Raw genomic sequence first — 24,630 nt, 5'->3', positions numbered from 1 at the left:
TTTTGATGAGTTCATTAACTTAATTTATAATAGCCAACAATGATCCAATGGAGCCCCTTAGATTCTCATGAACCCATATGTAACGGTGGACGATGTTTAAAGCTAACGAATGTCAATGCAGCACCAACAAAGTTATACTGTACACTTCTATACAAGAGAATATTTATTATTGAATTTACATTGCACAACGTGAATGACACATGATACTTTAAATATCTTACACAACATTATAATAATGAATCAACATAACAGTTCCATGTAAATGGAGGGGATTAAACTACAATGTCATCTAGGAAGAAATCAGCCAGAAAGCAACACTCAACCCAAAACAAACTTGTCAAATAGATTTGAGATATATTTTCATGTATATATATATATTTAGACTAACATTAAAATTCTACATAAATGTTCAATTTCTAAATGTGAACTTTATTATTGTACTCATTTTTCTTTAAAAAAAAAAAAAGTCTTTCATAAAACAATGACAATCTCATAACTTTCATTTTATTGCAACACTAAGGATAGAAGATGGAAGATCATGTATCCAAGCCTCAACAAAACATGAAGAGCAATCTCACAGGACTACTCAAATAAAAATGGGGAAACTGCCTTTTGAACAGTTCAATGTACATATATGCAAGATTTGAAAGCAAAATGGTAAGTACGTACAAAGCATCTACGTGATAAAACATTGCTGAACAGAGCCGAACAATGGAGCAACAATGGCACACATTTCCTCCTGAGTGACTCATGGCAAGCAATATTAATACTAAAGTAAAATGAGTACAGGAATAACATCATAAGGAAAGTTTGATAACCACTTACTGAAGACGGTTGCGGATACAATCCTCCACATCTTTTTAGAAAAACAAACGTTTTGGCAAGCCAAATGTTGATAATACTGTGATGTAAAGGATATCAGAATCTTCATGAAAGTTATTTCCACAACTATAAGTACAACTTTGAAAGATCAACCTGCCACTTAGTCATCAAATGAGAAATTTGAGACCATGAAATAAGCTTAATATCGAACTGAAAAAATGTGCCAAACTTATCTTTTGGTTGTGGTGCATACATATACAACTCAAATTCCTGCCCCAACACAAGACAAATATTTAAAAGAATTGGAATGCTGATATAGATTTAATATCATGACAACTGTGCCCTTGGTCCTGCAGACTTTTAGTAGGAAATCACTACAAAATAACTCAAAAGGTAAATAAATGCAATGTGGTAAAAGCACAATAAAAATTTTAAAAAGGACAAATGCAAAAAGAATTCCAAAAAACAGGAAAAAAAAGGAGGAGACTAATTACAGGTATGGTAACTTAATGGTAAGATGAAGCTGAACATAAAAATCAACTAAATGTCTGCAGAACAGTGTACTGTCAGTGTTTCCTTATGTCTAGAACACTGGGGCACAGCACATCGACACTAAGAAAGCTTCTAGTTGAAGGGCTAGAACAGTTGGACACAAAAATAAACATTTCAATATGATATCACTTGATCATTAGGCGAGCCATGAAACACAAAGGTGATTTAGTCTTCCAAATTCCTGAAAGCCTGTTGGAGGTCCTCGTGCAGCTGTTCAAAGTCCGCCTTGATTTTCGCCTCTCCATCCTTATGAGGGTCCTGTATCAAACAATTAATTGAATGTGTGCCCTGGGTTTGAACAATAAAATGGGAAAAGCAGAAGAGTTGCAACAAACCTTGAATTTCATAGATGAAAGCTGGTACATAATTTGGCCCATTGAGTCACGAATGACGTTCCATGTGATTTTGTTCTCACTTTGGGCAGTTGATTCAACAGCATGACGTGACATGTCATAGAAGGCAATCATGTTTTTCAACATGCCGCATGTCTTGTAGAATGGACAAAACCTATCATAGGCAGAGTAGCTGGAAACGAAGCATGTCAGAGATATGAGTCAAGAGAAACAGATGATCAAACAAATTGGAAATAATTGAACACAAAGTTACCTGTTCTGCTGAAGGAAATCATCCTTCAGGAGCTTGGCAACTTCAAGGGTAATCTTGTCAGCCTCTGCAAGGGAGGCCTTACCAACAAGCTGCACAATTTCAGAAAGATCTTCTTCCTCTTGCAGGATTTCCTTTACCTTTGTACGGAGGGGAACAAACTCTGGGAAGTTCTTGTCATAGAAGTCATCAAGTGCTCGCATGTACTTGCTGTAAATCAGAAGCCATTCTAAGAAATGCAACTACCACAAAAATTATTCATTAAACTCAGGACCCAAGAATAGTTGTAAGACCCACCTGTAGGAAATAAGCCAGTTGATTGAGGGGAAGTGCTTGCGTTGGGCCAATTTCTTGTCAAGACCCCAGAACACTTGAACAATACCCAGAGTGGCAGAGGTGACAGGGTCAGAGAAGTCACCACCAGGAGGTGATACAGCACCCACAATACTAACAGAGCCTTCTCTGTCTGGGTTTCCTAAGCACTTGACGCGTCCGGCGCGCTCGTAGAAGGAGGCAAGACGAGCGCCAAGGTACGCGGGGTAACCACTGTGACATAATGACATTATTGGGTTAGGCCCTACTCTTAATACAACATGATAGATATCTACTTAATTGGCACACAATCACACCTGTCAGCGGGCATCTCAGCCAGACGACCTGAGATTTCACGAAGAGCCTCAGCCCAACGGGATGTAGAATCAGCCATCATGGATACGTTGTAACCCATGTCTCGGAAGTACTCAGACAGGGTGATACCTGTGTAGATGGAGGCTTCACGAGCAGCGACAGGCATGTTTGATGTGTTGGCAACAAGTGCAGTACGTTTCATGATAGACTCTGTTTGACCATCGATTTCAACAGAAAGCTCCGGGAAATCACGCAATACCTATGACAAACACAGTAAACAAAATTATTGAACATTCCTGAGCCTGAATAATATTTACAAAAAAAAGATCTCAGCATTAAATACATACTTCAGACATTTCATTACCACGTTCACCACAACCAACGTAAACAATGACATCAGAGTTGGAGTACTTCGACAAAGCCTGAGAGATTACAGTTTTACCGCAACCGAAAGCACCCGGAATAGCTGTGGTTCCTCCTTGTACACACCTACATTTAAGATAATGACATCATTAGACTTAAAATCATATAGAAAACTATTATAGGAATAAAATAATGAAGGTCGTAAGTACTAACGGAAACAGAGAGTCTAATACACGCTGGCCAGTCAACAGAGGGTAGTTGGCAGGAAGTTTTTCAGTGACAGGCCGGGGCTGACGCACAGGCCACACTTGCAACATGGTGAACTTGGATTTTTCTCCATCAAATTCAGTTTCCAGGATGACATCCTACACAAGAATTCAAAGAAAGATTAGATGAAATTTTATTATTATGAACAGGATAATGAGACGAATTGCTTACATCGACTGTGTAGCTTCCAGGTTCAGCAATGTAGGTGACTGTACCCTTTGCCTTCGGAGGCAGAATAATCTTGTGTTTCACCAAAGTGTTCTCGTGGACAACTCCATACAAGTCACCACCAGTCATGTGACTACCGACCTGAGAATGAATGAATAAGCAACATTAATGAAAACACTATTATGGTACAATCTCACACATGCCATCAAACACCTTACCTTGATTGATAGTGGGTTGAAGTCCCATGAAATGTCTCGGTTGAGAGCAGGCACATTGACACCCTTGGGAATGTAAATTCCTTTTGCCAGCTCACAAATGTCTTTCAAAGGACGCTGGATACCGTCAAAGATACTACCAAGAATGCCAGGTCCAAGCTCAACTGACAGAGGTTTGCCAGTTCGCAGTACAGGATCTCCAACTGTGACTCCTGAGGTTTCTTCGTACACCTGAGCACATTACAAAGAAAATAGCATACCACCATACTAGAAGAAATTTTGTGTCACAAACGACAATGTAGGAAGAATAGGAAGAATTCTAACCTGAATGGTGGCCATGTCACCCTCCAAACGAATAATTTCACCCACAAGTTCATGATAGCCTACACGAACGAGTTCGTACATGGCTGACCCGGACATCTTTTCCGCGGTAACGACTGAAAAGTGCGACAATGGACAATATGTAAATCGAACTTTAAAAAAAGTGAAAACACATTATCTAGTAAGAATAACTCACCAGGGCCAGAAACGGCGTAGACATAGCCGAATTTGGACTCCTTGTCCTCATCTCGGATTTTGGGAAGCATTTTGTGACCGTTGGATGACTGAAACTGACATAGGTAACACGTTAAACATTTATTCGGAATAAACTTTCAACTGTCAAATGTAGTAACAAAAGTACTTTAAAGACATGAAAACGGTAGAGGAACCGAGCAACAAAATGCAATATGTAAAACCCCATTGAGAGGAGGGCTGAAAAGCTGTCTGCTTCAATGCAATATAGGTCAATAAAGCAGTCAGTAACCAATTAACAAGACAAAGGCACACAAAATAAATATATGTAAAACGTATTTAGATACAAGTAAAAAGATTTAAAACCAATAATTCTGTGAAATAAGCTAGGAATGACAATAATTCAACAATTTATCGACTGGGCTATAGCCTCTCCGAGCAGAATCGGGATAGACCCCGTGTTCTTGAGATATTTCAGCTTCCAGCTTTAGATTACCTTTGAGTATAATCTACAACACTGTAGGAAATTAAAATTTAACCATTTGTCCAGAAATACACAATTTCTACTGAGGAAGGGAGCAGACACTCACCAGCAAGAGTAAAGAATCCTCCCTGTCGCGGCCGACACAAGTTACAATCACAAGACTGTCAGCTGACGCAGGGATGACCACCACTGACTGCTGCGTGTCTAACAACTAAGGTCTAGTTAAATATAATCATTACGCTGCCAGATAGACCCGCAATTTTCTTTACATTTTTATTTATACGTTTACACTCTTTTTACCATAAGCGATAATTGCGTGGAAACCTACGTGGTTTTTTATTTGGATGTGAAACTGACTCCTACCAGTCGCATGCCCCCACTTTTAGAAACTAGAGGTTTAGAAGGTGAATTGAAAAATTGTGAAATATGCACCACCCTAAATAGATGATTCTATGTGTAGAAATAAGATTATTATTTATCGAGGTGAATAATCAGGAAAGAAAAGGATGTTGACCTCCTTTCAAAATGTACGTATCGGCCTCGCGTGACTGTATACACCATTTGCCACAGGTTCTGGTTAATGTTTGGACTCGGTCAAGCTCAAATGCATTGAAAACTAACTGTCCACAGAATTGTTTCAAAACTGACACAAAATAAACAAGCTATGACGGCGAAATCAAGCACTTCCCCGCGACAAGTTTGAATCGAAGGCGGGAAAGCACAGAGTACCAATCTCTCAACTTAGAAACTTGTGGATGTAGTCATTCTGTTAATACTGATGTCATTAATATCATGGTCTTAAATATGAAAAAATCTATTTTCTAGAGCGGATTTACCTTTTCGTAGCTTTCTTTTTCGGTGTTGCTGTGTATGAAATTCGGATTAACTGTTATCAGGTTTATCCACTTCGGCTCCGGTCTCGTGCGGTCGCGTTCTAAGTGCGACGTTGTGTTCTAAGTGGAGTGTTTCTGTTCTCCAAGTGTTATAATCTGATTATCATGTCATTTGCCTACAAGTTCGTACCTAAATTTACGTAAGCATCGACTCAAGGACACGGCTAGCCTGATAAGAAGAAGAAGATGACAAGAACATAACGCATTTTGAAGGTGGCTGCGCTCGCAGTGGCCAACCAGAGACCGACTTGTCTTCTTTTTCTCTTCTCTTCCTGTGCTCGAAGTGCTAGCAGACGACATGGCCCGAGTGCCTTTACGAATACCCCCACAACAACAAACATCTGGGGAAGCGCTCCAGCAGCAAGTGAAAGCGATTCTGAAGGTCTGGGAGAATGATGTGAGAACTTTCACCTGTGTTCGCAGGCTTGGTTTTCAGCCTTGACGTGACACTTTGTCGTGTGAGGTAGGACAGGACTGCCTCAAAGCATTTCTTTACCGCCGTCCTTACAAGAGGCCAAAGGTGCCCTGTTCCAGAAGGTAATCAGGTGAGATTGAAAATGCTGAGCAGCAAAGTGAGCGGGTTTGTGGCGATGAGAGGCGCGTTGGTGGCTCGCACCTTGACAGCTCGTCCAGCCTGCCAAGCCTTGCTGCATACCGATGGGGGTCAGCGAGGTGCCGTGACCCAACATGCCCACAACACCAAGCCAGACTGGAATAAGGCTGTCTCCGAAGCTGAGAAAATTGTTGGGTACCCGACATCCTTTCTTAGTTTACGCTGGCTGCTCAGTGATGAAATTGCCAATGTCGCTTTGCACCTCCGTAAACTTGTGGGATCCAACCATCCACTGTTGAAGACAGCGAAGTATGTTTTGACTTACTTTGACAACACGTTCATTTGTGTTGTACTAAGCCTGTATTGATATGTTTGGTTTTAAATTTTTAGAGGGCTGCTATACAATGGGAAAAATAACATGCAAGCCTGGGGACTTATAGTGCTGCTGTTGTCCAAAGCTGCTGGTCATCTTAATGTCAATGAAATGGAAGAAGATAAAGCTGCAGGTGTCTTGTACAGGTATATATTCCAAGCCTCTTATTTGAAGCTCATAAATATCATGGACACCATTGTGGTAAATAACAATTAACTTTTTCACTTGTCCTTAATTTACAGTCAGCGTGCCCTGGCCGAAGTGACAGAAATGATTCGGACATCTCATTTAGTTCACAAAGGACTCGTAAACATTCATCCTGGACTGTTTCAAGAAGGAGCAGTTTTGAATGACATGACATTTGGAAATAAGATTGCTCTGCTGAGCGGAGATTATCTGCTCAGCAATTGCTGTGTTGAATTAGCTGCACTCCGCAATCAGGAGGTATATTAAATTTATAGCATTTTAGAAACTTAAAGGCGTTTCCATTCCATTCCATTCCCTAGTCATGATAGCGCCTGCATTATATCAGCATATGAGGAGTAACATTTTATTCTGTGTACAGATTACTGAGTTGATGAGTAGCGCTGTGCGGGATCTAACTGAAAGCGAATTTGTTGGCCAAAGAGACCAACAGAATAATCCCCTTCCAACAAATCCTCTGGAAGGTTCCCCTGTTGAGGAATGGACTCTTCGAAGTGAACTTTCTGGAGGAAGATTGCTGGGAAAATCTTGTGAAGGTACGCTGAGATTGGCTGGGCACAGTAAAGAGTTCTCAAAGGAAGGCTACAAGTTTGGAAAGCATCTAGCTCTTGCTTGGCAGGTCAGTGTGATGGTTTAGGAAACATTGTGCTGCATTCATTTCAAACTTAATTGTTTCCATGTTCTATTTATAGGCATGTCTTGATATGGAACCATTCATGCCATCATCGCAGCATACATCTGGAGTTGGCTTCAGTCTTGTTTCTGCCCCTGTACTCTTTCATTTAGAATATGACTCATCTTTGTACAAGCTAATTCAAGCTGGGGCTGAAAATGTTAATGATGTGGATTATGCTGAGGTATGCTGTAAAGACTATGCAGTATATTTTTTAAAAATTCTGAAATATTCAAATGAAAGCCAAACTTTTATTATTAATAAATTTAATTTTTTCTCCCCCTAGATTCAGAGTATTGTATCCAAAGGGCCTGGCCTGGCAATGACAAAGCGATTGAGGCAAGAGCATTCTCAAAAGGCAATGGAGGTCCTTGCTGCATTTGAGCAGAATGATGCACGCACTGCACTTTCAAATATAATTGTTGCCATGGGTGAGTTATGATACAAAATTCTTCCCTGATGAGTCCCTTCAGATCTTTTCATGGGTGGCACAGCTCACTTTCACTCTCTAAGCCCATCTCGCATATCAAAATATATAGTGGATTATTGATAATAGCAGCATCAAAAATATGTACCAATAGTATAATTAAAAATCAAAAACTAATACACAAAAGTATATAATTTCTTGTAGTATACTTTAAAACAATATTTCACTTACTCTAACATTATACCAAAAAGAATGGACTGCTAAATCTTATATTGTTTTTGTAATGTCATGAGAGAAGTGTGGCCCTTCTCATATAGTTTTGTCACATCTGTAGCTTTTTAGCACATCTTCCTACTTTGGGAAAATATAGCTAGAAGTGAGGTTGTTCCAGGCACACTCTGGTGACAATTTTCAAATCTTCATGGAGCTATCCCTAGTTGTAATATCTAGAAACAGTATTTTTGAGAAATATTGTTGGTAGGACTGCAAAGTTTATCTTGCAAACCATATTGCTCAAAAAAGTGTGTAATACTCTGTAAATTATTAGTAAGAATGAGGATCTAAGTGGCATAGACTGACGGTTCTCTTTTGATGTTGAAAAGTTTTGTTAGTGTTCCCCCTCAATAGTCTTTTAAAATAGTTTACTTGTGTCACCATGAATGGTAGCTGTAGACCCTAGACTACGCCAAACCATTCCCTACTTGCGCTCCACCCTCTTACAGAGCTATCAAAGGAGCTGAAAACACTGTGCGATTGATTTGATCATTAGACAAAAGTCAAGTATTGTGACTTAATTACATATAGGTGGTTCAAATTAAATGCAGTGTGTTCCACCATTATTAAACTTGATGTTGTACATGGTTGAAACTAGTGTCATCTGTTTGTTTGCTAGAGGGGGAACTTCTTGATGTATGTTCTATTACATCCTGTTTCTTTGTCAGTATTCGTTTCTGTAAAAAAATAATTTATAGATAGGTTCATAATTACTTTAGTCCTCTTTGTGTTACCACTTCGCTTAAATATGCATGATGTACATTTCCATTCAAACAAATTTTATCTGTAAGTTGATGTGTTTTGTTTGTTTTATTAAATGTGCATTGATTAGCCAGTTATATATAGCCTAAGTGCTTTAGTTCAGAGATAAATGTCCGGATGTACCATATTTATTTTTGTTTGTGTGGCCCTTTCACCAAAAAGTGGCTTTGAGGAATCCACAAAATTCTTTTTATTTTAATAAATGTCTTTGAATTGCCTTTGTATCTCTGAATAAAAGGAAGTCTGAAGTTTGGAGGTTGACATTGATTAACATTAGTTCTAAATCTGTTAATTTGTTCAGTAATTTTAAATTTGTTTCTTGTTGTATGGTATATTTTTTTAAAATGAAATTTGACAATAAATTTGTACATGTTTTTTTTATGCAGTTTAACATTGCGATTTTGCCACAATTTTGTGGCTCTCCTCATTGATTCCCGTCGTCAGATTTGTTTACTTTTTCTCTTTTTATCGTCTCTCCCCAACCGCAGCCTCCTTTATCGGCCCACCCCGATCCTCTCCGAGCTGCGATATGGGAAAGAAGCGGGCGATTACGGATGCAGAGGGGCGTAGTATTGGATCCAAGTACGTAGTTTTCTCGGGCCTTCAAGAATTCGCGCCGGGCGCCACCGTGCCGCCATGGCACTTCCCTCTCTCTTGCGACTAGTCATTCCCCGTCCTGCGACTCCGGGGTCGATGTCGGTATCGACCGGAAATGTCATTATGGCGCTATGGTCGGTCGGCCTAGTTGCTAGTTATGCCTGGCAGCTACTAGGACCTTGTCCTGCCTACGTGTCGGCCCTCAATTTGTGGCCTCCTGGAGCCCCTCCCCCCCTTTTCCCTCCCTTCCCATTGCCGATTTCTGCCCCCCCTCCCCCCCGCCCCCCGCCCCGACTGATCCACATCCACAGGCACGCGAGACAGGTCGATAAGCGCCGCGGTCAGAGGAGAGACACAGATTTGTGATGCAGGAAGAGGCGGAGACCGATGAAAAGGTGGTCCGCCCGGTTGTTCACGTCGATGATGACGAGTAGTGACGTCCCCGCGGAGCGACCACCCATTCACGCCCACGCCCCGTGCAGCGCGCTGCGCGGCGCGTGGTGTGTAGTGGCGTGGCGCCCACCCGATCCGATCACTGGCGCGGTCAGTGACAGCGCCATGACGATCAGCTGATCGCGGTGGGTCTGCTGACCGCTTGGCCGCTGGCCTCGGCGCGTCACAGGTCTCCCAGACTTTCTTTTCTCCTCCCAGTAACTTTTCACCTCAAAGATGAAGAAATCCTTGACGCGTCAACACGCCCCGCTTGCCCGGGGGCTCTGCTGCCCTGTTTCAGGAGGCACTCCGCGGTTCATTCAAGCCGGGCGCGAGGGACTCCGAGCCTGCTGGCCCGGCCCGGGCCACGGTGCAGGATGGGTTGCATACCCGCAAGGCGCTTGTGTGCACCAAGGCAGAAAGCCCCTGTCTCCGCTATTGCGCGTTTGCAAGTAGAGCCTGAAAATGGTCTCCGGAGCTGCGAGCGGCCGCGGCATGTCCAAGAGTGCGCACGCTGGCGCACGTCGGACGCGGAGCGGACACCCGACAAAGACAAAGGTGCGCTGTATACAGCCACAGCTCACCGATAAGCCCCACAAGTCATGCCAGCAGCCGCCGCCAGATTATGACCGAATTACGTAACTTGTGGAAGTATCGAAGTGTATCTCGCCGGCGTTGCGTCATTTGCAGTGAATGTGCAAAAGCGCGGCGGTGTGCCAAAGAACGAGTGAAGTCTTTTGGGTCGTTGCGCACAGGGAAGACGCCGCACCGCACACTTCCGCGAAGCTCCGCGAAGCTCCGCGAAGCGGTCGGGAAGTCCCTGCGGCGGGTACCAACTGTTGCTCACTTCTTACTCCAATATTTGACCTCCAAATTTGGACGGAGGGCGCGTTGAGGTGACGTTTTCGGCACCCGCCAAGGCCGGCCCCAGTAATCGCGGGCTCGGGCTCCTCGAGCCGGCATGAGAAAAGGGGGAGGGGAGAGGGGGGCGTGGACGTCGTCGCGGGGCTTCGCGGGGCTTCGCGGGGCACCTCGCGGCCGCGGACCGGAGTGGGCCGTTCCCCCCCCCCCCCCCCCCCCTATCCTGCGGTGACGGGGCTCTCGTTCGTCCCTCGTGCACCGATCACTTCTAAACTGCTTTGCTTCAAAGCGACCTTCCGGAGCCCCCTTCCCTTGCCTTCCTCGCTGCCCCTACCCGAACCAGAGCGAGCTGAGCTGCGAGCTCGCTAGCCCAGACCTACTTACGCAGGCATTCTACCGACTCCTAGGGACGGCGACGGAACCCGGCACTCCGCAGCAATGGCAGAAAAGTAAGAGTTCATCGTAGGTGTATGGATTTCCCGATTTTAGGAAGGGTGCGGCTTCTCGTGATTGACGCCACTGAATGCGCTGTCTGATGCCCTCACGACTATTGCGACCGGTTTATGAAGGTTATGGCGCGTAATTTTGGCTGTTAAAGAGGAAAATTTACTGTTTTGCAACATGCACTGTCATCTCATGAAATAATCATGCACTAGCCACGCATTGGCATCAGTCTTTCACATCTGCCCATTGGCCACAAAAGCTCTTATCCTTTCGTTTTCTGATATACCACAAATTTTTATATTAATTTTTAAGTAATTATCTGTCAATAAAAAAAAAACTCCCTGCGGTGAGGGTGAGCTTTGAAAACTACGCAGTAAGATGGTCTTTGTTTAGGATAATTTTGTTGTTTTGCAGTTGCAATGTCGGTTCAGGTAATTTATGGTATTGTCTTGTTCACAATATCTTCACTCGTGTTGAGCACTGGCGGTCAAGGTCAAAGGGGAGATAGTGCTTAACAGAGATCCTCATTTGGAGTTACCACTAGAGGCTTATCTACTGCATTATGAATTGTGCTATTGCAGTCTTAAATGAATAAAATCACTTATGGAAAAATGACGAATAAAAGAGGGGGGGGGGAGGATCTTCCAGCTCTCCATCTCCATCTTTCATTGCAACTGTGAAATGATGCATATTGTCTTCTTATTTTGCAGGGCAGACATTGCGTTGATTGGCCTGGCGGTCATGGGCCAGAACCTTATCCTTAACATGAATGACCATGGATTTGTTGTCTGTGCCTACAACCGTACGACTGAGAAGGTGGATCAATTCTTAGCCAATGAAGCCAAGGGAACTAAAGTTGTTGGAGCCCACAGCCTGGAGGAAATGGTGGCGAAGCTCAAGAAACCTCGCCGAGTTATGATGCTTGTCAAAGGTTTGTGTATATTTAAAGATTTTATTTTTTCACTGTCGAAATTATTTTTAATTTTTGTATTTGTTGTTGAATTTGCAGCCGGCTCTGCTGTTGATGACTTCATTGCAAAACTAGAGCCCCTTTTGGAGCCTGGTGACATTATTATTGATGGCGGCAACTCTGAATACCAAGACACCCAAAGACGCACCAAGGACCTCAAGAGCAGAGGTTTATTGTTTGTCGGTTCTGGTGTTTCTGGTGGAGAAGACGGAGCCCGCTATGGACCATCTCTCATGCCTGGTGGTAACCCTGAGGCTTGGCCCTACATCAAGGATATCTTCCAGGTAATTAGGCTTTAGCTTAATTTGTGATTAAATATTTTTTTGCAGTACGGGATTGTAAGTTTTAACATTTTCCTTCTTTCACAGTCCATTTCAGCCAAGGTTGGCAACGACCCTTGCTGTGATTGGGTTGGAGAGGATGGTGCTGGTCACTTTGTTAAGATGGTTCACAATGGTATTGAATATGGTGATATGCAGCTCATCTGTGAGGCTTACCATCTGATGAAAAGTGCTTTGGGTCTGTCACCAGATGAAATGAGCCGTGTAAGTCCTTTTTTTTTTAAACTTTAAGTTTGACATTTATGAGGACAGAAATTTTACTCTTAATATCTTTTGTGGTCTGTAGGTTTTTGAGGACTGGAACAAAGGAGAATTGGACTCTTTCCTCATTGAAATCACCAAGGATATTCTAAAATTCAAGGATAATGACGGTAATTAATTACAACTATTAAATCAGCCGAGGCAAAAGGAATAAGTTGGTTCTCATCTTTTGTCTCTTGCAGGGCTTCCTCTTGTTGAAAAGATTCGTGACTCTGCTGGTCAGAAGGGCACTGGAAAGTGGACTGCCATCTCCGCTCTGGATTATGGTCAGCCCGTTACCTTGATTGGTGAATCAGTGTTTGCTCGTTGTCTGTCCTCCCTCACTGAGGAGCGATCTCAGGCAAGCAAGGTACTCAAAGGTCCTCAGAACACTCAGTATACTGGAGATAAGAAGCAGTTTTTAGAACACATCAGACAGGTAAATAGTTTTGCTGGAGTAAGGAAATCCTTCTCTGAGGAGAAATGCTAACTGAATATTTCTTTAATCTTCAGGCACTGTACGCATCGAAAATTGTATCGTACGCTCAGGGCTTCATGCTGTTGCGTGAAGCTGCCAAGGTTCATGGCTGGAACTTGAACTACGGAGGCATCGCTCTCATGTGGCGAGGTGGTTGCATTATCCGGAGGTTGGTATTGCACTTTTTAAAATAAGAATCCAGTTGAAACATTTCACGTTAAGTAACATGTTAAATTTTTGGAACAGTGTGTTTTTGGGCAACATCAAGCTTGCATTTGAGAAGAACCCAAACCTTGTCAACCTGCTTCTGGACCCATTCTTCACTCAGGCCGTTCACAAGTGCCAGGCTTCATGGCGTACAGTAGTGGCCACAGCTGCCCAGCTTGGCATTCCAGTCCCATGCTTCAGCACTGCCTTGGCATTCTTTGATGGTTACCGTTCCGAAAGGTTGCCCGCCAACCTTATTCAGGTATGGTAATCTTGAGTTGTTACTTTTTACTCAACCTATGTTGAGACCTGAGAGTGTGTCTGACTTTTGTACCTTATATCCTGTTATTTAAACTTTCAGGCACAACGTGATTACTTTGGTGCCCATACTTACGAACTTTTGACACGTCCTGGTCAATTCATCCACACCAACTGGACTGGTCATGGAGGAAACGTTTCAGCCAGTACTTACCAAGCTTAAACATAACAGTTTTAACTTGGATACCCAAGGCTGTCATAGCTCCATCAAACTTGGAACATTCCATATCCTGTTCAAAGGTGCACCCTGTAAACTAATGTTTGGAGAATGTTTTAAACCGAGCCCCCTTTTTGTTGCTCATTTTAACAATGCATTTTTGGGTGGCTAAGAGAGACCATGTATTGGTAAGCCAATCTATGAAGTTAATCAAACTCTATGTCTCTTATTACCTGTTTTATAGTACAACATTTGGCTGTCTATGACTGAGCTTAGAACAAGAAACAGCAGTATTTATCTTTTGAAATGACAGAGTTTAGATGTCTCATGTTGTTAACTTATTTAATTAGTTTTATTGGCATTGTCACTTGCACATTCCTGTCAGGTCTGATGTCTGTGACTTACCCGAAAGCACTTAATTTTTCCATGGAGTTATTTGTCCTTGTTTCCAATATTGTATAATTTTATTGAGTTTTATACCTTGTTTTTAATGTTTTCCAACTTTAAATTATTCTTGTTATATGTGAAAATCTCTTCTGTTAAATAGGTGATATATTTTGATAACTGTTGTTTATTGAAGTGATGCAATAAAATGTCTTTAAGGTACTTGAGGATGGTTGTTTTCATACCCCAGGGAAAGAAAGAAACCACTTCACATTGCCACAGAGCTTTAAAATGGACAATAACTGAGCAGAATTCATCAAAGAAATTCTTCATGTTATGAAAACAAAACATTTTAACAAATTCCTGTTGGAACACTGTTACAAGACACAGCACTGTATTGTGTGAAAGAACAAAAGTAGAACTTCAAGTTTGGAAAAACTTGATGAAAACTATGGTGAGGAATACCTTAAAGGCTTGAGTAGATACTATCAGTTAATGAAACTAAAGCAGGGAGAAACAATGTAAGGCCAGTAATTTTGAGAGAACAAAAACACAGCTTTCTTTCCTTATGAACTACCATCAGTCAATTCTCACACAGATGAACTTAATACTAAATGTACACATTCCAGGAGATCTAGTGCCAGGACATTTTCCAAAATTAACCTTATTATTATTTTACAATACCAGTTAGAAAATAATTTACAACGAGCGCTAGTTCATTGGCACAGATCATACAACTTTCTAAAATTGCAACAAAACAAAATTACAATCTTCCTCAGAAACTTTTACCCAGGCCCTGCCCCTGACACTGTAATATTTATTAGTAAAAAGACATACATATCCCGTTATTCTGTCAAATTGGTCTGTCAAATAACAACCAGGCTACCTAAGATTCCATTTGGTAACTATATAAAAAACATTAACAAAGTTTGTAACTTCCAATGCCAATGGCAGGATGAAACCAGGTATTAAGATAATGACCAGAGGTAAAAGCCTCACACAGAAACAAAACAGACACCTAACAACTGAAATAATAATAATAATGATAATAAAAAAGCTAAACATACCATGACAAAATGGTGGTGCAGTTACTTTTCGTCAATTTGTGATCGAAGTAACGATACCTCTTGTTCAAGGGAAGCATTCTTAGCCTGCAATGCCTCTACCTCCTTTTGAAGTTGTTTGACTTTGTGCGCTAATGTTTCTGTTTGTTTGTGACCATCAGCTAGCCTTGAATTTTGGGTCCTTAGTTCCATAATATATTTAAAAGCTTTTGACAAAATCCCACCTTTACTCTGGAAGGAAAAATAACAAATGAATACAAAGGAAATAACTTTTGAACAAACAAATTTATCAAAAGAAAGACTTACCTGTCCAGGGCTCTTCGTACTTTCCGGTACACAATCAGGAACTATTTTGCTTAGTTCAACAATCCAAGTATTAATTTTATCTCTCCTCCTCCTCTCTACTTCATTATGTGTTGCTCTTCTTTTGTCATCTCTCTATAAAATAAAAATACAGTAAGTTACAAGCATGCAATCATGCTAAAATAATCTAAATAAGTAGTAGAAATAAATAACTTACCCGAACAGCCCTAGGTCCTCCCTCTAAGCCAGAACCCATTCTAGGTGCAAGAGAGCGTTGAACTTGGGAGGTTCCAAACACTTCTTGAGGTGATCCAATAACATAAAACTGGCCTAGATTGAAAAATTAAGTCATATATTTGCATCAGGGTTGTAACAAAAATCAAATGACTATCGAAAAAGCTTCAACAAACCTGTGAGAGGTGCAGTAGTAAGAACACCTTGAGAACTACTATTTGGCGAATAGGCTGGTGAAGATACGAGTTGAGGTAGTTGGTCTGAATCACCTACCTGCACAACTCGGTATGTTGTCAAAGTACCTGCATATCAGAGTAATAGTTTGATTGAAAAGAGTAGAAAGAAACAAAATTTACAAGTAATCCAAGGTGTATGGATAATTACCACCATCTCCAGATCTGAAGTACTGCACATCATCATCACCATCCAACATACTTTCGGCAAGGCCTGCAACCGCAGCTTGATCTTCTGAAGACCCAAGTGAGGCGTCATCTTCAACTATCGTCAAGCTTTGAGATGCTAACACCTGAATTTCGTCTTTGTCCATAAGAGCATCATCTACATCCCTGTCATCACTGCAAAAGAAAAATCAAATTTTAACATTTAACAATTTATTATCTTCCATGCTATGTATGATGCATTCATATACATAGGTTATGGCTCCAAAGTATGTTGGACCATTTGACAACCATAACCATCATACTAATCTGAAAGGCTAACTGACAGAGACTGAAATCTCTGCCAGGACTCAAAGATGGAAATAAAAACGCTTCTATCTTACTAGAAAGGGGTGAAAAAATAGGAAATATGTAAAGTCTTGGTATCAACATCATGTTTACAACTTAAGATGCTTCACAACAGAAAACGCAGCATTCCGCAGGAATGGCAGTGAGGAAGACTGTTGCTAAATAATTTTACAAGACCCATCCAGTAATTTTAAATGTCAACCATCTGTCGTAGCAGACAATTTCATCGGTATACCGACGTATCACACATGAAATGAAAATGTGTGACCTTCAGGTTATGAATCTCTCTCGGTCAAATAAAACTGGCGGATGCCATGAGACACTGTCAGACACCTTAGATAATTCGACTTTACCTGGTGTCCAAGTCCTGGTCGATCACATCCATGGGTGATGGAGAATGTATTTTGAATTTGCCAGGTAGCTTCAAGCAGTGATCACGGGGGCAAACAACAGGGTCATGTGAGCAGTTTGGGAGTAATGGCCGCCAATCCGCGCGCAGCTACGCGCAGCGAGCCGCGCTCAGAGCCCCAAGTAGCACGGAATCGTTGCGCCTCAGTGCAGCGTCCCCGAACCGCAGGGGGCCCTTCCAAACTCACCCTCAAGCGAAAAGCGCCTCGATAAACCTTTTTCCGCGTATTTTGGCGTCGGCGTCGCGCCATCGTTCCCTTTGAAGCAGAGAACTACTTCCCTTCCCGCGCGGTGACCTCGCGAGGTTTGGACACTCGTTAGCACATTCCGGCCGCTCGTTCGAATGAGATCAAATTTGAGCAGTAAACGATCATCACTGTGGTTCATACACTGCGACAGCCCTTAACGAAAGATTTGTTTCGAAGCACCCGCGCTGATGCACGTCTCGCCAGCCACGCGCGCTCGTTCGAAATCTGGCGCCTCCACAGCCTTCTACTTCGATTGATTGTGGTTGTTGGCGGGCGGGGGGGAGTGGCGGGGAGGGGTGTTGTTTTCGTTTTTGCTTTGCCTCCAGAACTGTTTGCTGCGCTGACGCTGACAGTTATTTAGTCTGTTGTTATTGTTTTGGCCGAAATCAGCATGATTTCGTTCTTGTCAAGCGGTAGAAGAATCTCTGCAATAAATTCAAGACATATTTGAAGCCCATTTATTCAATTTTCCCTTCGTTTGACAGAAGAACAGCACCAACATGACATCGGCTGTGTACCTGGAACACAACCTGGACAGTGCGTAAATACCCATCTCAGCTTATGCATTGCAGTTTCGTTTTTATCGAGTACTTTGTCTATTACATATACTTTTTTCACAGTCAGTCTTATTTTGTTGAAACCCTCAGGGTTTCGTATGCTTCGTCTTGCTACATGTTACTTAACCTAAGTTCTTGACAGTATTCTTATTTGGTATTAATGATAATTAATTTTACAGGCTTGGAGCATCTCCCTATAGAGCTTTTAAGAAATTTCACGCTTATGCGTGATTTAGATAGTAGAGCCAGGGAGCTCATGCAAAATATTGACCGTCAGGCAAGCGTCTACCTGTCAAATGTACGGAGCATGGGATCCGATAAACGTAAAGACCAAATGGATAAAATTCAAGAACAATTTAACAAAGCCAAAGAGTATGGAGATGATAAGGTTCAACTTGCTATTCAAACTTATGAATTGGTGAGCATGCACTAAACAACAATCTGTCTAACTGCACTTTAATTCTGAAATCTACAGCAATTAACAAATGGCATTGCTAATATTTTTCAGGTGGACAAGCACATCAGACGTCTAGATTCTGACTTGGCTCGGTTTGAAACTGAGATTCATGACAAAGCTGCAAGCAACACACGAAGTCAAGAAGAAGCTGGTTCGCAGAAGAGTAAGATTTTTGTATTCGCCTTCATTTATGATAAATTCACTAACATTTCTGTATAGCCCTTTTTTCTAACAAGGAATGAAATTAACATAATACTTTATGTGGGTGATGTGGTTTTTCATAGCTCACTGTATTTCAGGAGGAAGGAAAAAAATTAAGGACAAAGATGTCAAAAAGAAGGCAGGTGCAAGTAGTGAAGATGAAAGCAAAGCACCTCGTAAGAAAGCTAAGAAAGGTACTGTCACAGTGATAATCTCTTAAAGCTATAGTTTTTGTTTCTGTTGTTGTAAATGCTTCCTCTTTCTGTGACAGGTGGAGCAAAGGCAGCAGCTGGTGCCAAATCTGCAGCCAAAGGTGCAGGGGCAGGTTCTGCTGGTAATACTGGGGTGGACAGTGGAGCAGCTGGAATTGCTCATCCTTCTGATGTCCTCGACATGCCTGTTGACCCCAACGAACCCACATATTGCTTGTGTCACCAAGTGTCTTATGGCGAAATGATTGGCTGTGATAACCCTGATGTAAGTTCATTTTTCCATGGCAATGAACATCCAGACTTGGTGTCAATTGTGTTCAAAAATGACTAATTTTTACAATTGTGTCTTTTTTCTAGTGCCCAGTGGAATGGTTTCATTTTCCTTGTGTGGAGCTCACAACAAAGCCAAAAGGAAAATGGTTCTGCCCCAAATGTTCTGCAGACAGAAAGAAAAAATAGTTTAAGCATGCTAACTTTGATACCTGTGACATTTTATTTATTTTAAATTAAATTTGTTATATAAATTTTTTTATCTCTATAGTTTCTTTTTCATGTTTCCTAGCTGACCACACCACACTTTACATCAAATAAGTTCATTGTGCAATTTGCATTCCAATGCTAAAATCCATTGCAATTGTATAGCCATATGAATCATCTCCTATTAAGTTTTTGTAGAATATTTTTTAAATGCAATATTTTATTTTGTATTTTGCTCAATATATAAGCTATAACTCTATTGTAGGATAGTTAGCAAATATTTTGTTTTGCTGTTATTGCGCGTCATGTTTGTGCCAGTATTGAACATTGAACTGTGACCATTAAAATAATACGTATCAAACTTAATCTTTCATTTCTTTCATATTCCTGCCTGGCATGAAAGGACCACAAGTCTACAGACTGACTTACATGTAGCTCTGGGGATTGAGAGATGCATTCAGGATTCCGATTTGATGTTCAACATTTTAATTTCAATCTCATTGTCTTGATTAAGGCTTGGGGTAAACGCTGCTGGGGCGTGCACGATGCTTAGAATTTAGGGTTACGCAGACACTTGACACTTTCAGCACACAAAAAATTTCTGATCGTCTATGCTTCTGCGCCGGCGCCTCTTTTTGCCACTTCTGCTGCTTTTGCGACGGCGGCTGCCGCTTCGAGTGCGGCGGCTGCTCCGGCTTCGGCTCCGACTGCAAGACCGTGAGGCATTTCCGGCTTAAGCCGACTGGCTATCTGATCGCCATGGCATGGAGCTACGTTCGCATCACGCTGCATGATCAGGCACGCGAATGGCAGCCAGGGCGCCTGTAGGATAGGCCTCCCATCGCACACCCAAGCATCCACGTTTGCCCTTACAAGTGGGCGAAAATTCCCACGGCACATCAGTGTATCAGTGTCAAAGGGCTCAGCCTGCTTACTAGGCATTATTTCGGGCTTTGCTGGAGAAGTTGCCTAGTAGGCAGGCGGAGTTAGGCAGCCCTCTCAACGTAGGTGTGTCGTTGGAACTTTTGTACGACACGGCGTCGAGGACCTTGCACACAGCCTGTCACTTCCACACTGCAATATTGGCGACAATCGCCTCGCCGTGTCTTACCTCTTCCGCCGGGCTGCTCGCCTGGACCGGCTTCTGCTCCGAGCTCGGCTCCGGCTGCGACTGCGACCCCTGCAAACATGAACATGCCGCGAGATGTTCTAGGGCGCTCCTGCTTGAACCGGTACCGGTCTGAAGGATGTTCGCAAGTATACTCACCTGGCGCCCCTCCGGAAGCCTCTCATGGGCCGGTCGCAGCCCCGGCAGTTCCGACTGCGGCCCCAGGGCGCGGTCGTGAGGGTCTTGGACACGGAGCGGGTGATGGAGCGGATCCAGGACTCCTTCGGGAGGAAGCGGCCGCAGCGCTTGCAGCGCTTGGGGCCGCGGCGGGCGGTACTGGCCCTGCGCCCCTACATGAAGACAGAGATTGAGAATGGTGCCAAGCGCGCCGACAGTCTCTGTCTCTCTCTCGCCTTACTCGGCGCGCGGTCGCGGCGTTGGGGATGGCGGCCGGTTGTCGCTGGGTGCCGCTGCCGCCAGCCTCGGGCTGCACGGCGACCGTGGTGTCCGAGGACGACGCCGACGCCGGGGCCGAGGCCGCGGGCACGGAGCCCGCGGAGTAGCTGCAGCCGCCCGGGCCGGGGCCGCCGTCCAGCTGCAGGGGCCGCATGGGCTCTGCCCGCGTCCACATGGTCCTCAGAGCGTCCTCGTCGCCGCTCGTGCTGCCGGGGAAGGACTCCAGGCTGCGAGAAATCGAGAAATCGCAGAAAAACGCCGTAATATCAATTTTTGAATCGCCATAGTTTTGTCCGGCCAAAGACAGCACCTTTCTCGCGCCCCTGTCCCGGCCGGCGGCGCGTCGCCAAGCACTTCGCCGTCGTTGCCGCTCATGCTGGCGTCGTCCTCCGTGCCGTCCTCATCCTCGCTGTTCCCGCCGTCCTGGGTGGCCTCAGCCTCGTCCTGGACCTCAGGCCTGTGGGGCGCGCCGGGCAACGACATGCCGGGACGCAGCGCCGCTGCGCACCACCTGTCGCCGTTTACCACACATTTACGAACACGGCGAGTTCCCGGGCGTCGTCTCCCTCTCTCACTCCCTCTCTCTGGCGCGTACGTACAGGTGTGCGCTGCGAGCGCTGCAGGTGGTGGGCGGGCTGCAGGCGCTGCAGCTGCGGGGGTGGCGGCGCGCGGCGTCGCGTCGCGTCGGAAGTGGTCGGAAGCCACCCCACAGCCCCCGCAGCTCCACAGCCCGGCGGTCGCTGCGGCGACTCAACAATGGGAATCAGGTTCAAGGGGCCCATGAGCAGGGCAGCCATGGGCCAAGTCAGTCACGAGCCACGCCTGGAAGGCGGGCAACTGCAGGCAACCTAGTCGACTCATATGTCGTCCATGCCCATGCATGGGCAATGCATGAGTCGGGGAGACTGGGACTTGGAAGACTCAGGCGCCGCCGCGGCCTTGCGGTGGAGCGCGTTGGGTTGTCTGGCCTGCCGAGTAGGTGCGAGAGACACAGAGCGACGAAAGGCAGTGCGGAAAGTCAGTGCTGGCCCCAAGGCCCCAAAGAGCTTGGTTTACTCGCGCGCCAGGCTTAGCGGGCGGCTGAGCGCAGCCCCCGGGCCCTCGTCGATGGTTTGCCACGCGACCAGCACGCTGGGGCTGGGGATGCTGCTCACTACAACCACGGTTCGCGATGACACTCCGTCTTCGCCATGCATGCATGCGCGCCGCCGCCAAGGCTGAGGCACCAAGGCATGCCCCGATCGCGGCTCGGGGGCTTGGCGGCGGTGCGGCGGCGGTGCGGCGGCGGTGCCTGGGGCCAGGCAAGGCAGGCCGGCCAGGCCCTGGGGCTGCCCTGGGGCCAGCAGCAAAGCAGCACGGACATTAACTGCTTCCTGCCGCGGCCGCGTCGTCCTTAGGACCGACGGCACCCAGTCCTTTAGGCCCCCTTTCCCCTCTCCCCAATTCGCGGGGCGGGGCAGTTACTGACCTCTGCTGGTCCGTGGCCTGCCGGCCCGGCCCGGCCCGGCCCCTGCCCCGTCCTTCCGCCGTGCGACGGGCCGCGCAGCCGGCGCAGCCGGCTTGTCTGCATTTTGTTCATTTGGTTTTTTGGTGGCGCTCCGCGTTGGAAAATTTGGTTTACTAGAAACCGCGACCAGCGAGTGGCGGTGCGCGTAATCCGAAACTGGGCTGAGGCCACCCCCCTCTGGTCCTCGAAGCGCGGCGTCCGGCGCGCAGGTTGCGAACAGTGCTCCTCTCGTCGATCGCCGCCCAGTCTGTTCCACACTCGCGGGGCGTGCTCTGGGCGTGCCGTGGGCGGCCGGAGGGGTGCGAGAGAGACGGGGCGGTTCGGCGGCGGGACGATCCTCGTCGGCGAGGGGCGAGCATGCACCTCCTAATGGGACGACACATGTATCCGGCTTGCATAACTTGCTCGCTTGCCTCGTCTTCGGTCCACGCTGGCCAACCCTCGCGAATAGGACGATGCCCCGGCTGGCACGCCCCGCCTCGCCCCGCCTCGCCCCGCCTCGCCCCGCCCTGCCCCGGCCGGTCGTTCGTCGTTCTCCCCGCGTAGGGCGAAAGGCGTAGGGTCGCCGCGTAGGGTTTCTTTTTGCCAGCAGGCCCTTCCGCTGGAGCGGGTGGTGAGCAGTGTTGCCACATAAGTAGGCGAAATTGGCGAAAATTACCACGATGCACCAATTTTAAAAGGGTTGGGAACCCCAACCCACCTACCAGGCAATTCCTGGGATTTGCTCAAGAGAAGTTGCCTAGTAGGCAGACCGAGGTTCGCAACCCTTTCATCACTAATGCGTCGTGGGAATATTTGTCCAACGACGGTTAGGCACCCAGAAGAGAACGCCGAAGCGAGTTTACGAGGGAGACGCGAGTAGTAAGGGACCCCCTTTCTACTGACGCGAGCAGTAAGGGGCCCCCTTTCTACTGACGCGGGTAGTGCGGGGCACAGGGACATAATGCGGTGATGCCGCAGCCTTCTTCGTTTCGGAAGGACCCCATCCCATAAAGCAGCCACTCCCGACTGTCGCGAGGCTGTCGCGAGGCTGTCGGCGTCGCGTGCACGCCACCAAGTGCATGGCCGCATGGCCTCGCGGCAAGTCCCCGCGACTGCCCGACCCACGCCCCCACGCCCCACTCCCCCGGAACAAGATGTGAAAGAGTTCAATGAGTGAATGAGCCACCGGGCCCGGCCAGGCCCGGCCCCGCATTCGCCAAAGCTGCGCTGCGCCTCGGTCCAGTGCACTGACCCGAGCCTCGGGCCGCCCGAGCCGAGCCCGCCCACGAGGTCGTATGCCGAATTGCCGGTCGGCCCCGCCCCCCACGGCCCGCCCCACGGCCCGCCCCATGGCGCTCCAGAAAGCAGCCAAAGCAATGCCCCCGACTGGTACACGTCGTCCTCTTCGTCCACGTGCATAGCCTTGTGTGTCCGCGCCAGTCGCGCCACGATGCTACAAACCACAGACTTGGCCGCCACGCCGCTTGGCCGCGCCCAGGACAGCCCGGCAGCCCGGCCCAGGGCGGCGCGAGCCGGTGCGGGGGTGGCCGAAATGGGTCAGACGCTCATTCACATGTACTCCATACTTAATTCTCCTTGCCGTGCGGGGCGAGCGGCGGGACGACGACGACCACGTCTCGAGCGACTCGTTGCTGGCGGCGTTGGCGACACGCTCCCAGACCCCGACGGCCCGAAGCGGCCACCTGTCTAAGGGCGCGCCTGGCGTGGCCGGCGTGGCCTGGCGGCAGTCGACTAAGATGGGGGACTGACACACGCAACGCCGCAACGCACAGTCACTCTCACAGGGCGACGTGCAGGACAAGTGAGGTGGTCATCCCCGACGGATAGCCTTCAAAGGCAAAGACGGCCTACGACGTCCGGCTGGGATGGCTGCGATGGCAGCGCGCAGTGACCGCGCACGGCCGCCGCCCGATTTGACGGCCGACGGCTGGGCGGCGGGGCGCGTGCAAGGCTTGTGTCCTTTCCATATTGCATTCCTGGCTTGGCATGCACAGCATGCACAGCATCGGGCTGGCGTTCATGGCGGGGTGCAAACTGCACTGTACTACATACCGCATGCCGGTCTGCCCCGAAGCCGGCAAGCCTCTCAGAATAAACTGCTTGAATGTTGCAAGAGGAGACTCCGCAGCAGGAGGTAGGCTGCGCTGTGCGCTGTGCGCCCACCCTGACCCACAAACACAGCCCGTTACCCGTCTTCACCGCAAGGTCACCCCGACTGCACCCTTCCTGTACACGCGCCCACGACGCCAAGCCTGGCCAAGCCTCACCGAGAGGCAGGCCTCGGCGTCTTCCCGAGAGAAAGCGGACGTCCACGCGCACCGACGCTTGAAGAACCACCCCGCCAAAATCGACCAAGTGGCCGAGCATATCGACTGCGTCACTGCGTCGCTACGGGCATATTCGGCGGATTGCCGACGAACCATTGATTTCCACGCCGGTTGCGACACA

General features: G+C 46.4%; 5 protein-coding genes across 8 annotated transcripts; 3 read left to right on the top strand and 2 right to left on the bottom strand.

Moving 5' to 3' along the window:
• Positions 1-132: 132 nt before the first annotated feature.
• On the bottom strand, positions 133-4,876 carry LOC117643615 (V-type proton ATPase catalytic subunit A). Of its 2 annotated transcripts, none has more exons than XM_034382598.1 (12): positions 4,721-4,876; positions 4,135-4,228; positions 3,942-4,054; positions 3,621-3,848; positions 3,406-3,543; positions 3,181-3,332; positions 2,952-3,093; positions 2,607-2,863; positions 2,275-2,523; positions 1,981-2,187; positions 1,710-1,899; positions 133-1,632 (listed from the first exon to the last, which is right to left on the bottom strand). In XM_034382598.1, exons 2-12 carry the CDS (start codon positions 4,202-4,204, stop codon positions 1,540-1,542), a joined length of 1,839 nt encoding a protein of 612 aa, XP_034238489.1. In that variant the 5' UTR covers positions 4,205-4,228; positions 4,721-4,876; the 3' UTR covers positions 133-1,539. The 2 variants fall into 2 exon arrangements, with proteins under 2 accessions (XP_034238489.1, XP_034238490.1); XM_034382599.1 differs by lacking the exon at positions 4,721-4,876 and adding an exon at positions 4,627-4,712.
• A 1,182-nt stretch (positions 4,877-6,058) lies between these two features.
• Positions 6,059-9,153, top strand: LOC117643617 (decaprenyl-diphosphate synthase subunit 2). The gene is made up of 6 exons (XM_034382602.1): positions 6,059-6,369; positions 6,451-6,579; positions 6,676-6,877; positions 6,999-7,256; positions 7,330-7,494; positions 7,597-9,153. The coding sequence occupies exons 1-6, from the start codon at positions 6,065-6,067 to the stop codon at positions 7,750-7,752; spliced, it is 1,215 nt and encodes a 404-aa protein (XP_034238493.1). The 5' UTR covers positions 6,059-6,064; the 3' UTR covers positions 7,753-9,153.
• A 1,751-nt stretch (positions 9,154-10,904) lies between these two features.
• On the top strand, positions 10,905-14,423 carry LOC117643616 (6-phosphogluconate dehydrogenase, decarboxylating). The gene is made up of 9 exons (XM_034382601.1): positions 10,905-11,111; positions 11,817-12,037; positions 12,116-12,360; positions 12,445-12,621; positions 12,704-12,788; positions 12,861-13,096; positions 13,171-13,304; positions 13,382-13,604; positions 13,704-14,423. Exons 1-9 carry the CDS (start codon positions 11,101-11,103, stop codon positions 13,821-13,823), a joined length of 1,452 nt encoding a protein of 483 aa, XP_034238492.1. The 5' UTR covers positions 10,905-11,100; the 3' UTR covers positions 13,824-14,423.
• A 45-nt stretch (positions 14,424-14,468) lies between these two features.
• On the bottom strand, positions 14,469-17,059 carry LOC117643618 (upstream stimulatory factor 1). 3 transcript variants are annotated; one of them, XM_034382603.1, is made up of 6 exons: positions 16,902-17,059; positions 16,187-16,377; positions 15,979-16,104; positions 15,786-15,898; positions 15,572-15,703; positions 14,469-15,496 (listed from the first exon to the last, which is right to left on the bottom strand). In XM_034382603.1, exons 1-6 carry the CDS (start codon positions 16,931-16,933, stop codon positions 15,290-15,292), a joined length of 801 nt encoding a protein of 266 aa, XP_034238494.1. In that variant the 5' UTR covers positions 16,934-17,059; the 3' UTR covers positions 14,469-15,289. The 3 variants fall into 3 exon arrangements, with proteins under 3 accessions (XP_034238494.1, XP_034238495.1, XP_034238497.1); XM_034382604.1 differs by lacking the exon at positions 16,902-17,059 and adding an exon at positions 16,817-16,879; XM_034382606.1 differs by lacking the exon at positions 16,902-17,059 and adding an exon at positions 16,584-16,714.
• A 645-nt stretch (positions 17,060-17,704) lies between these two features.
• On the top strand, positions 17,705-19,167 carry LOC117643619 (inhibitor of growth protein 5). The gene is made up of 6 exons (XM_034382607.1): positions 17,705-17,741; positions 17,941-18,179; positions 18,270-18,381; positions 18,518-18,613; positions 18,691-18,896; positions 18,989-19,167. The coding sequence occupies exons 1-6, from the start codon at positions 17,705-17,707 to the stop codon at positions 19,088-19,090; spliced, it is 792 nt and encodes a 263-aa protein (XP_034238498.1). The 3' UTR covers positions 19,091-19,167.
• The last annotated feature ends 5,463 nt before the right edge of the window (positions 19,168-24,630 follow it).

Source organism: Thrips palmi, unplaced genomic scaffold (assembly GCF_012932325.1).
Source record: "Thrips palmi isolate BJ-2018 unplaced genomic scaffold, TpBJ-2018v1 HiC_scaffold_17, whole genome shotgun sequence".
Lineage (NCBI taxonomy): Eukaryota > Metazoa > Arthropoda > Insecta > Thysanoptera > Thripidae > Thrips > Thrips palmi.
The sequence above is the reverse complement of the archived record's forward strand: the minus strand, read 5'-3'. Positions and strand labels throughout refer to the sequence as shown.